Source organism: Bacillus rossius, chromosome 1, assembly GCF_032445375.1.
Source record: "Bacillus rossius redtenbacheri isolate Brsri chromosome 1, Brsri_v3, whole genome shotgun sequence".
Classification (NCBI taxonomy): Eukaryota; Metazoa; Arthropoda; class Insecta; order Phasmatodea; family Bacillidae; genus Bacillus; species Bacillus rossius.
Genome location: NC_086330.1, coordinates 367,452,811 through 367,465,791, shown reverse-complemented (window position 1 = coordinate 367,465,791; position 12,981 = coordinate 367,452,811). Strand labels below are relative to the sequence as shown.

Sequence of the window (12,981 nt, the reverse complement as noted above, 5' to 3'; positions counted from 1 at the left end):
TAAACTCAATCTAGTGCCTGGACCCTGGGGACTGTGGTCCTTCCCCCCCCCCCCCCCCCCCAACCCCCCGGACTTCTTATCCATGACGGCTCTGCTTATATGCCAAAAAAATATGCTATAGTGCACCTTCTCACACGTGCTTTAATTCATATTCTCCACCTCTCACAAACACCCAACAGAATCGGGGGATCTTCGATTGGCCATTGCATGCAGCAGTGGGTGGCTTAAAATTATCTTGCACGGATGGGTTTTTTTCCCCCCAAATAATTTTGAGTTCAGTCAAATGATAAAAATTGGTGGTTTACAATTGCATGCAGTAACTTATGAATCAGCACAGATGCAAGAACATTTCATTAATTCAAACATTGTTAGTTAAAAAAAATGGTGCGACTTAAATTTGACATTATTTAATCCAATAGAATACTGAATTATTTGGAGACTTTGGTGGCAATAATTTCACAGCACGAGTTCAGAGAACTTAATTCTGACCAATCTTTGGGATGTCCTTGTGCACCAAGTGCCGTACAACTAACCTAAATGTGCGTACGATATTCATATTTTTTTTGGGGGGACATAATAAGGCTTATAATTAAAATATTTATTTTGGTAAGTCAGACCCTGCTGAAGAAATTTTTTCATCTAGTTGAGAACTTCACATGACCGCCGAAGGAAACCTATAAAAGTGAGCAGAATATGAAAGTTAGGGAATTGCAGAAATGTAACCCATCCTTCTTAATATTTTCATCCTCGCGTACTTTTTTCATCGCTAACTCTTTCTCTTGCTCACTCTCCATCAAGGTTGTGTGGTCATCCATTCCTCCTCCTACCCTTGGCTGTGTGCAGATTTAATAATTGTTCATGACAATTGCACCTGGAGTTTGGAAATGCTGCTGTAGTGTATCGTATTAGAGAATATGCTTAGTTTGTGTGATGATTAATAGAGTTGTATTTCTGATTTTTTCGTGTGTTTGCATTTAAATGTTATGTAGGTATGTGTAAACATATAATTTGCAGCTAGGTCTGGTTTATAAATGTCAACATTTCTATATTTTTATTTACATTCATTTGAATTGTTGTATAGTTTTGTGTGAATTTGTTTGATCACTGTGTTATTTTATTTTGTTTTGTTATGTTTGCTTGTATAACAAATACAGAAGTAAATTTGAAATTGAATTTTGATTAGTTTTTTTTTTATACCTCTCCTTTTGATGTCCTTGACTAATGTTTGAAGAATTTCCTGCACTTAAGAAATTTGCCAGTGTTTTATTATTTTTTTTTGCTTTCATTATAAAGTTATATGCTACGTGTGGAAAGTAACACTGTAATGTTTAGTTTGTGCATGAACTTGTAATTTTTTTTTAATGATAGTCACTAATGTTGAGTTGGTTCCAGAAAATATACCAATTTCAATTCCTATTTAGTTTCTCATATTTAGGATTTAATTCATCGATTTCCATGCAATCAAATTCTGTGCTGCTTTAATACAATATCTTGGACGTATGCCTTTGCAGTTTTGCACTATTTGTCATGGAAAAAAATTCAAGAACACAAATTAAGAAATAAAAATGAAAACATAAACTCACAGAGAACAAGTCTTAATCAGCTGATGTCAAACAGATAAACCCAACAATGTACCCAAACAGATATTATGGACAGCATAAATGAACACATTCAAACTTAAACATCAGACACCTCAATAATTCCGTGGAAGGAAGATAGTCATGAAAAAAAAATTATAACAGCACAGATGAACACAGTGAACTAACAACGATGTGACAGTTTCAAAAATAACAGTAAATGCAGGCAGACAACAAACCTGGACAATGCAACGATTATACGAACACGGCGATATTATGGACAACAACGAATACAACATTGACAAACACAGTAGGTTTCCTATGACAAAACAGTTGTGAAATTTCGGCAACTTTACAAATGTAAATGTAATTCATATTTATTATTCACGTACCATTATTACAATGAATAAATAGTTAATTTAATTACTTGAGTGCCCCGAAACAGAATTAACAGATGTGACTGGACATTAACGTAATCAATCATTTTAATTTAGGTATTTAAAATATTTACAGTAAACCATTGATTGACTGTCACTCGTTTAGCTGTTAGTTTCTATTATCGTTGTGTTAAAAAAATTTTGACAGACATCTTTAAAATTGTTCACAGATTACTTTTACACCCTACAGCATAAAGCTGGAAGTGACTGTTCTGTGTGATGGCAGAAGTGACAAATTGTCGGTGAACCACAAATCCATCATTAAACACTTTCTTTTGTACTGGTCTCTGACATGACAGAGTAGCCTGTGTGTTCAAATGAATGTTTGTTTCATAGTGCCCTGATTTATTTTTTCGGCACAAATTTACGATATTGCTACTGTTCTGTTACCTGTCCAGTTATTCGTCACAGCCCTGATCCGGACATGAAAATTAATCAATGTTTCACTCTCTATTCAACAAAAAAAATATAAATATTTTAACATTAATTTATGATTAAAAATTTCCTACTTTTAAATGTGTGAAAAGTGTATTTATTAATTGATAATTGAATACAAAATAAATTGAACCTTCATGAACCAAGAAAACCCCTGTTAACTAAACAAAATTAATATTAAATCACAAGAATTCAGGTTAAATTTGCCCAGTACCCTGTTTGATTGGTGAAAAACACAATAAAATATAAAATCCTGATTAATTGGAACTCACCCAATTGATTGATAGTTGATATAATCTGGTTTGTCAGATGAAAATCTTTATTTATGATATTGACCTCGAATTATACACCACCTCAAATTTAAGACAATCTTGACTATAAGATTAATTCAATTATAAATCACATTTTGACATGAACCGAATTTAATTGTAAATTTAAAGTATGATGTTAATAGTAAAGATGTTAAAAATTAGCTACATATTGCTATCCATATTTTAGTTTTTACGAAAGTGTGAAGTTTTTAAATGATGAAAATAATAAAGTTGTTCTTTGTTTAAAGGTAAACCTAATGTTGAAATAACTTTTTTTTTAAAGTATAAAATGGTTGTGATAAAACATTAGCAGGAATCGAATAAGGTTAATTGCTTGAAAACATAATCTCTTTAAGTAGCAGTCTTACTGTAGTTCTTTTACAACTACGGCTGATGCCAGGAACTCTGCCAAATGAATCATAATTTTTACAACTATTACTGTGGTTGCTAATTTTAACGTTAAACTTTCAACGTAATTCTTAAAACAGATTTATTTTAAACCTTTTAAACCAAGCTTCATTATAATTGTGCACCATTATGAGCAGAGTTTTTATTAAACAATTTACAAAATATTTAAATGAACAGAGATGGGCTACAACAAAGAACTGTGTCAACATTATCCTGGAATAAGAGTAACAAAAAAGATGGTAAAATGTGAATATGTGTATGGGAATATGTTGTTTTTACTGCTGATCGAACCAATGGATGAAGCGTAAAGAAAAGTGATTTATAAACTTTATAAAACTGTTTCCCCCCAGAAATTTCCCCTGAGACATTTGAAGGAACGAGGCATCAAGTTTTCTGCAATTGAATACTTGCAGTGCATTTCGGCTAGTATTAAAACTTCTAAATTTTTGCTATTTTCTTACAGATAATAACTTTTAAAATTCTTTTTGAGAATAAGTTGAATCAGGTGTGTGACAGGCTGTGTTTCGGTGAAATTTTATGCGGCTGTTGGCGAGTTGAGACTGTCGGAAATAAATTACAAAATGTTAAGATCAGTATCGGCATTCTCTCGCTCGTCCTTAAGTTTGTGTACTTTAACACAAACATATTTTACATATAAAATTTTATCCACAATAAATTTACAAATTAAGAAGAGATTCCATTTTAAGTAATTTATGAATTAATTGAATTGGTTAATGTTAGGTCTGTATTCATACCATAATTTTTAGTTGGAAACATGTACTATAAACCTTGCACTTTAAAGGCTACAGTATACATCAAACTAACACACTACAGTTTATTTTTTAAAGTGTACATTTGTATTTTGTGGCATCATGATTGGCTATACACATCATGTTGAGCAGGAAGTATTCTAGGGTAACCACCGTCATACCGAGCAAGGAGTAAATCACGGGACTCGTATTTGGTAAGATTCTGATCTCAATCGTCCGCGGTTTCTCAAAATTACTTCTGCTGAAATTATGCCCTGCGGTGCACCCTGGGAGGTCCTTTCTCCTGCAGTTATTACAATGCTTGACATCACGATGTAAAACCTAGCCTACTAGGGAGAGAGTTATGTCTTCCATCTCGTCTGTCTGATATTTTATGTTCCAGACACTCAGCTACTACCAGCTAAAATTGGGGTGAAATGTGGTGGCTAACACTTGCGGGTGTACGGATTAAAACGAACATCATTAAAATCTGCTGATTTCAGTACATACGGTATTGCATTTCAGTAAATAAATTATGTTGGCAAAAATTAAGCTCACAGATAACTTTGCAGTCATGAGATCAATTAAATCATCCAGAAATAGGAACAATATTTAAAATAAAAAATATGTTTTTTTTTTTAACTTTTATTTGATTCTGATGATGATAAGAGTTAAAAATACACTACGGAAATAATTAGAATTACTTTCCTTAGCAGAGTATTTTTTTTTAAATTTAAATTCCTGGTACTTTTGATTTAAGCAGAAATTAATTTTATCCATACAAGTACTATAGTCTGATATTCTGCATCTACGTCTCATGGAACACGCAGGGCCGCAACTGGGTGGGGGGGGGGGGAGAGGGGGCATGCGGGGCATACGCCCCGGGCGCAAAGCTGTGGGGGGCGCCGAAATCTCTTGCATTGTAATTCCTACTACAACTGGTAACTGGTAAAAAGTTTTTTTAACTTGCATGCCAGGAATGTCTAATCTGATTTACAATACAACGTCTCAACATATTTAATGAACAAGTCCAGTGATTATACGGACTACTTTATGGACATGGTGGGTTCGTGCATGGAAGTTACGGTAGCACAGAAACTGTTACATGTAGGTATGGAAAATGCTTAAATAGCACCATTTTTCCGTGGGAGGGCCCTCAGACCCCCCGCTTTATTGGTGTGGTATGTGCAAAAAAGAGGGGGAGGGGGAGGGGGGGGGCGCATGAATCCATTCATGCCCCGGGTGCCAGAGACTCTAGTTGCGGCCCTGGGAACACGACGGTCGGTACCGCGGGGCGTGCCAGCGCGCTTGTGGTGTGCCGCAGAACCACCAGGCGTCGCCGCGCTCCACGCCCAACTCGTCGCCGCGCTCCACCAAGAGCCCCCCGCTGCCGCCCTCCTCTCGCTCGGCGCCCCCCACGCCCGGCGCGGGCGTGTCGGCGCTCGGCGCGGGCGGAGACGTGCTGGTGGGCGTGGGCGGCGACGTGCGCTCCGCCTTCGGCAGCTCCTCTGCGCTCGTGGGTGAGTCCGGCCGCGACCCGCGCACTCCGTCCGTAGGAGTCACGTGCAGTGGCGGATCCAGGGTTTTGGTTTGGGAGGGGCTCGACCCAGCTGAGGCTAGGCTTTATCGAGGCAAAAACCCAAAACAATAGTGGACCCAGATGCTTTCGGAGGGGGGCTTGAGCCCCTTAGCCCCCCTCCCCCCCTTTGGATCCGATACTGGAGTCGTGTCTAGGGCCGTGCGTACTTCGCGAAAAAGAAACTGAGGCCCAGCTGGAAGTTAAAAAAACACCGCAGCGTCGTCTGTATCCCGTGATTGGGCGAGTTTCTACCAGGTGCATGTCGGTTGTTACCAAAACCAATCACAGTGAGTCAGTGCGGAAGCAAACGCGTGCCGAGTGGCTCGGTCGAACAAGGTAATGACTTCTCTCGCAGACGCGCCGCCAGTCACAAGGAATAAACACTGTTGGTGCCAGTGTACCTTGTTTACCAACTTATTTATTTGCGAAAAATGCCTGCCCCTAGTTATGTGTATTGCTACGCCAAAGTCATACTGTCTGGTGGATCCTGCGTGAGTGGGCAGTTGTTCGTATGCACTTAACTAATAGTGTCTCATTGCAGACACCATCGTAACCCTTTAATTATAACGTATCCGAGATAGTAGTTGCCTTTAACCTAATATTTGATAATGTACAACAATAAACCCCTGAACTAACTAGAAGTTGGATTGAAAAAAGATCTCAGATATAATATTTTTGACTGACATGCATCCATAGATTGTCAACCCGTGCACCTTGATAAAATTAATATTTTATGAATTTTTTTTGTGCCAATATTACGTAAAATACGGTGCACGGATTATGCTTACAAAAATTGAGAAAGTTTTAAATTCATGGCTACACACTATATTGGTTGTGTCGAGAGAGTGTGTTATTGACTGAGCAGGTACTCATTATGTTAGAGATTGTTTGAATGATTGCTGATTATGATTGATATAAACCTGTGTTGGAACAAACATGAGTATGTTGTCGCTGCTCAGATAAATAATTCGTACTAAACAAGTCAAATAAGATATCAGTGGCCATCAAATTATACAAGGCAACAGGACAAGGAAGTATATTCATAAGTGCCTGGCCGAATTAACTAGGAGTGTAACAGACAGATTGTTCAGAGTATTGCCTGCAGTGTTGTGTCGAGAGAGAGGGGAGCTGAGCACGGGTGTCCTGTTTGCGGGAGCGCAGGGTCGTCCACCACGTCGCTGGCGGGATCGCCCGGCAACTCGGCGACCAATAGCAGTGGCCGGAGCCTGCGCAACGACCTGCTCGTGGCTGCGGACTCGGTCACCAACGCCATGTCGACCCTCGTTCGCGAGCTCAACTCGGGTGAGTCCTCCCCTTCCCTTGTCCCCAGAATCCTCCCCCCCATCCTCCCAAGGAGCCTCTTGCGGTACGTCGGCACCGCTGTGAAGCCTGACTGAACTGTCGAGCTGACGCAAGTTCAAACACTGCCAAGAGACTTCCTGTGGCGACTGCGTAACTGTGGAACCAGTCAGGGACGACGAAAATTCTGATTCACTGGGAGAATTTAGGGGAAAAAAAAAAAAAAAAAAAACATTTAAGACGATGTACTTACGGGAAAAAAAAATCCATGTTGAACACCGCACATTCAAAACATAGTTACAGCTTACAAGCATGTCTTACACACAACAAACATTTTTGCACAGCTAAGTCGACTTCTTGGAAAAGTAACGTGTAAGCTTCGGTTGCATTTGTGTACATCGCATTATAGTCTGCGGTCCCAGAAAACATGCGTAGAATATATAGTACAGTTTTGATTGAATGAACCAATTAAACCAATAAAACTTCATGTAATTATCACACATACTACTATGTTTTTATTTTATAAAATGTTACCTAATATCCACAGAAGGTTTTTTTTTTTTTTAACTTATTCCTTGATAACGGGCCTGGTTATTCACAGATCTTATTTAAAGGAGGCCGACATAATGGTGAAGTAAAATTTCAAGAAGACAGGAAACTATGTTTGTTTTTTTTCAATCGTAATTCTATTAATATAATGAGTATGTGTTAGAATTATGTTCCACTGTATAGAATCATTTTTAGTTTCTGTTTTCATGCTTAATTTTATACCACTTACACTAAACTTTATTGAGACAGCTATTTACATACATCCTCACACACTGTGCTGCAAATTAGGCATTTTCTTGGTAGTTTTAATGTTTTTACAAAACTCCAAATATTATTTTAAAGAAGAAATAAATGTTTGTAGAAATCAATAAATTTTTTCCATCAGTTATGTGTATTATGTGTTTGTATCAATTAAAATATTGTCAATATTGAATTGATTTCAAACTACTTAATACAAGTTGATGAAACAACCAATTACAACACCATCTGAATGATTTCACCTGCACATTAAATTAGTATATTTTATGTTTACTACAGACTCCTAACCCCTCAGTAGTTAAATGTGTGTTAATACATAACCTGTACAAAATTTAGGACACAAAACTCTTTATTGGACAGCAGCTACCAGGTAGAATATATGTATGTACTTTACTGATTAATCTTTAATCTCTCTTCATTTCACTTCTGCGTATATATTTTGTAATATGTACAGCAATTGGAACATTTTTTATCAGAGTGAAATTAGTAATCACTGGTAGTGACACTGAAGAAGTGATAACCTGATAACACACTACAGTAAAAACTCTTTAATTCGGCTTGTTTGGGACGTCTGTGCTGAATAAGTGATTTTGCGAATTATATAATGTGCATAGGCATGTGCTGTATGTCTACAGTTGTGATACTGTGCGAACGTAATGTGTAACTAGCTAGAAAATAGGAAACACTTTATTGTATTGAAATGAGAACTGACAGTTACAACAAACACTATGTGGAACCAAAGATGCCGAGGTAAAGAGAGCCAACTGTACAGTGTATAAGGTGAGGTTATATAACCTTTTTCACAAGAGATTATGTATATGTACATGTGTGTTCACGTACCATGTATATAATCCCTTTTGGTGTTTTAGAGAATGCTTTATGATTTTGTTTACTGTTTATTTTGGTTTTAAATATATTAATGCACTTCTGCAATACATACATAATTACATACCTATATTTTTGTGTATTTTATTTGTACAAATTTTTTTAAAAATAAAGAATCATAATTTTTTATAAATAAAATTACCTAGTCATTTTATCCAATATATTAATTGTGTACATATAACATTCATTTCTTCGCGGTTTGTAAATAACTATTATGTTTTATGTTGAGTTTATAAGTAGTAAATTAACAGTGTATTAAATGCTTCTTATTATTTTACTGATATTTTTGAAGATAATACAAACATGTTTACCTACATATCACATTAAATACAAAATTAATTTTTTTTTTCAAACAGGTAGGGCAGGAAAATTAATATTTGCAGGGTATTAAAATAAATATGGTATATATCCTATCAGTTTTGAAAGGTAGAACATAGGTATTTTTCTCACCCAAAAGAAACTTGAGAGAATTATTGTGTATAGAACATATATATTAAGTTTATTGTGGTTAGTTTAAAAGTTGTCCACACAGGATAAACCAAAACGTGTGTAATTTTTCTTGGTGACTTTCAGCAAGTGCATTTTTAGTTTCAAAATTAGTTACATCTGCAGTTATATTTTTCAGTTCTTCTTTTTCGATTTTTGTGATTTATCAGTTGAGTAATGGGATTGCAAAGATAATTTCATCTGAATGTTTGTTTTTTTATTATTAAGGTGACCACCTGGCTGAGCTTACAGAGTTTCAAGTGTTAACGTGCTATTAATTTAAAATGCGCTTACCATTTCTGGGAACTGTTTGGTTATGGTTAGCATTCAAGAGCAATTGCATATCGATAGTAGTTTCATTTTATGTGTAATTTTTATTCCAATATGTACTTTTTGGTCAGCAAATGGGGCTTCAATGGTTTTCACTTGTCACAAACTATTTTTGTACAGAAATTTGGACTGTGATGGTGGATTCAGGGAGCCTTAATTTTTTAATAATTCGCTATAAATAGGGTCACTGTATAAAGTTCAATAATCGCCGGAAGTGGGTTAGCGTAGGTACGTGGAGAGACAAAGGCCAGCACGTTTAGCGTTCCTGCACTTAAGACCTGATGATATCGGCCAGGGAGTCCTTTTGAAAGTACAGCTAACTCCCGATTATCAGGTTGTTGGGACTGGTTAGTGCCTGAACAACCAAACTATAGTAGAAAACCGAAATTAAGTTATTAAATTATTAACTTAATTAAATAATTAATTAAATTATTAACTTAAAAAATTAAGTTATGTTTTTTGGTTGATAATAATAATGCATAAATAATACAAAACCTAATAATTGGGAGTTTTCTGTAACTATGTTTTCTTAATACTTTGTAATTTTTTTAAAGTTATTCTGTAGTGTGCATCCAAATATTGACAACATGTATAGTGTAGATAACTGCACAAAATATGGTTATATATACTGTAGTTATTTCTCCCCTCTCATGTATTTAAAATATGCAACTTAAGCATCAAACAATTTTTTTTTTTTTTTTTTTTTAAACCTAGCATGCAGAACATTTACACGGGGAGTTCGCAGTGTGGCTGTGACCAGCGACCTCCAAACTCTGCGGGGGTGGTATGTCCTACTGGTAGAAGTACAGTAGATGTTGGCAGCACTGGTTATGGAGTCAGGAGTGGCATCCCTGGGGAACAGCCTCGTTCAGCTCCCGACCGGGTGGTTGCAAAAGACACGAGATTCACGAGGGCATCTTGTTCTCTGGAGCCAAGGTAGAAGACGGATCGGCTGAAAGACTCGCACAAGTGCCCACGTAGAGAACTGGAGAGGCAAGACGTGTGCCCGTTGCTCCTTCCAACTGCACGCAGTTAGCCATTTGCCACACCTCACCTTGAACGTTGTACATACATCTATGGTCCACCTCACTGTTACACTCATGCTATGTACACCTCTCTTAAAGTACATACACCACAAGAATTATTACTATACCGTACATTCACTACAATCAGAAAAATTAGCTTCTGCACTAGTGAACACGTCCACTGCACTTCAAAAGTGTATAGCACACCAATCTGTGAGTGAGACAGTCTATAGCTGCTGTGACAGCTCAGGAGATGGTCTATAACTGCTGTGACAGCTCAGGATATAGTCTATAGCTGCTGTGACAGCTCAGGAGACGGTCTATAGCTGTTGTGACAGCTCAGGAAATGGTCTATAGCTGCTGTGACAGCTCAGGATATGGTCTATAGCTGCAGTGACAGCTCAGGAGATGGTCTATAACTGCTGTGACAGCTCAAGAGACGGTCTATAGCTGCTGCAACAGCTCAGGAGATGGTCTATAACTGCTGTGACAGCTCAGGAGATGGTCTATAACTGCTGTGACAGCTCAGGAGATGGTCTGTAACTGCTGTGACAGCTCAGGATATGGTCTATAGCTGCTTTGACAGCTCAGGATATGGTCTATAGCTGCTGCGACAGCTCAGGAGACGGTCTATAGCTGCTGCGACAGCTCAGAAGATGGTCTAAAGTTGCTGTGTCAGCTTCAGTGGCAAGCTTCACTTCCCCTCCTCCCCTCCCACGGCACGACCTCGCTCGCACGGGGTTTAAGTCCCCCCACCTCCAGGTCACACACACTGTTCATAGCTTCAGGAGAAACCATACAATTTGAAAACTGCTCAAGATATTCAAGCAGTGTCTGTTTACAAATATCATTTAAAATACGCGAAGGGCAGGTGATTAGTTTTTTTTTTCGTATTTGGTATTTCATTTTCACACACTATTTTTAGACTAGTTAATATGGTTAAAATGTGTGTGTTTTCAGATTCTTGAAAGCACTCCAGGGACTTTAGCTACATTTTTATCTTCATTTCTCCACCCTATAATGTTACATTTACCAGTTGCCACTAAAATCATATATGTATAAGCCCTTTGCTGGGCAGAAGACTTAGCCTTACACTTGGCAAGAAACATCAGCTTGCCTCGCGCCTATCTCTGGCTAGGCAGGCGCCTTGAGGTGCTTCGAGTTGTCTGGTGCTTTCCCACAGGTAGGGCATGGTGACATAACACAGACAGGGGAGAATTTGTTGAAAGAAAATACAACTTTACCTGCAGCACAATGTAGTTCTTTCCATCATTATGCCTCTCATTTTCATCTGAAAGAGACAATGTCATTTCTGTGGACAGTAGCCTACAGCAAGCTAATCCTCAAGTTAAAAATATCTTGGTTACATTTGATTTTCCTAAGGTTGAAGCTCCGAGTCTCAAGTCAATCTTCACCGTGAGAGACTGTTTGGCACAGTTAAAATGTTCTACGTGTAGATGGCAGCAATAAAATGTGCATGAAGAAAACCAATGACAAACCATTTTACTTCCCATAGACATTGTGATTAGCCATGGAGTTTAATGTAGGATACGTATCTCGAAATGCCATAGCTTGTTAGGATGTTAGTGTAAAATCTATGGAATGTACTTAAAGAATGGAATAATGTTTCACCATTAAAACATTGAAAAGCATGTAAAAAATTTTCTTCTACTGAATTAACATTTATCTGAACATTTGTTCGGAACTGGACTTGCATGTGCCTTGTTTATATTATCCGTAGTTGACGGAGCGCGTCGTTGTGTTGGCACAACGTACGCGGGATGGTCCGTCCCAGTTTGGAACTGCATTTTGCCCTGGGTTGTGTTGTAGTTGTTAGCGGCTATATCGTGCCTGGTCTTCTTTCAGAGGGGTCAGACCAAGAAGACGCCGAGGAGTCCATCAGAAAGCCTCTAGGTACGTTCACTGTCCTTCCCTGGTGCACCCCTGTCTGTCGTGTCGAGACGGCTCGGCTCGCCGGCTCTGGCGGTAGGTTCCGTGTGTGGTGAGCGTTCTTCTCGCACGCTTCGCAATACAAACATGCATGCTTCCAGCGAGCCAGTAGTCTCGTACAGATTAATGGGAAGTGTCAGTACCATTTGTGGTTAATATTTTTGTGAAAAAAGGTTTTAAATCTATACTGAGGGCAATCTGTTACTTTGTTTGATTAAAAAAAAATACATATATATATGTGTATGCCTGAAACTTCAGTTGGCTTCTAAATTAAATAATAAATATATAAGTTTACTGAAAAAATCTTATTGTATGGAATATATTTTCATGGGCAAAGTTCAGACTGGCTAATTGAAAGATTTTTTTTTTAAACATGTTAAGAAGGGATTTTCTATTAAGAGCACATATTTATTCGTGCTTACCATCACCTTCCCCCAATCTCGCAAATAATATTTCTTTTCTGTTGTAAGTAGCACTTGCAAAACAAACTTGTAAATTGTATTTGTAACAAACTGCAGCAGTGTAGTTCCAGTTGCATTGCTCGGCACCAAGTTACGTGCGTCTGCCGTAGATGCGTTAAGAGCTGTCCACTTGGCACCTGCCTGGCCTTGAAAGGCGGACAAGTAGTCGGGCTGGTGTCAGCGTTCACCACTAGAGCCTTCAATACAAACATACAGTACTTTAGCCTCCATGCTTATAAGGT

The 12,981-nt window shown here is 37.9% G+C and overlaps 1 protein-coding gene across 1 annotated transcript in view; it reads left to right on the top strand.

Annotated features, from left to right (window-relative positions):
* LOC134528405 (dystrobrevin beta-like) overlaps positions 1–12,981 on the top strand; it is a 144,112-nt gene that overhangs the window by 122,700 nt on the left and 8,431 nt on the right. The window contains exons 14-16 of the mRNA XM_063362004.1: positions 5,242–5,429; positions 6,653–6,798; positions 12,195–12,242. Of these exons, the coding sequence (XP_063218074.1) occupies positions 5,242–5,429; positions 6,653–6,798; positions 12,195–12,242 (382 nt within the window). The remainder of the gene's footprint in view (positions 1–5,241; positions 5,430–6,652; positions 6,799–12,194; positions 12,243–12,981) is intronic.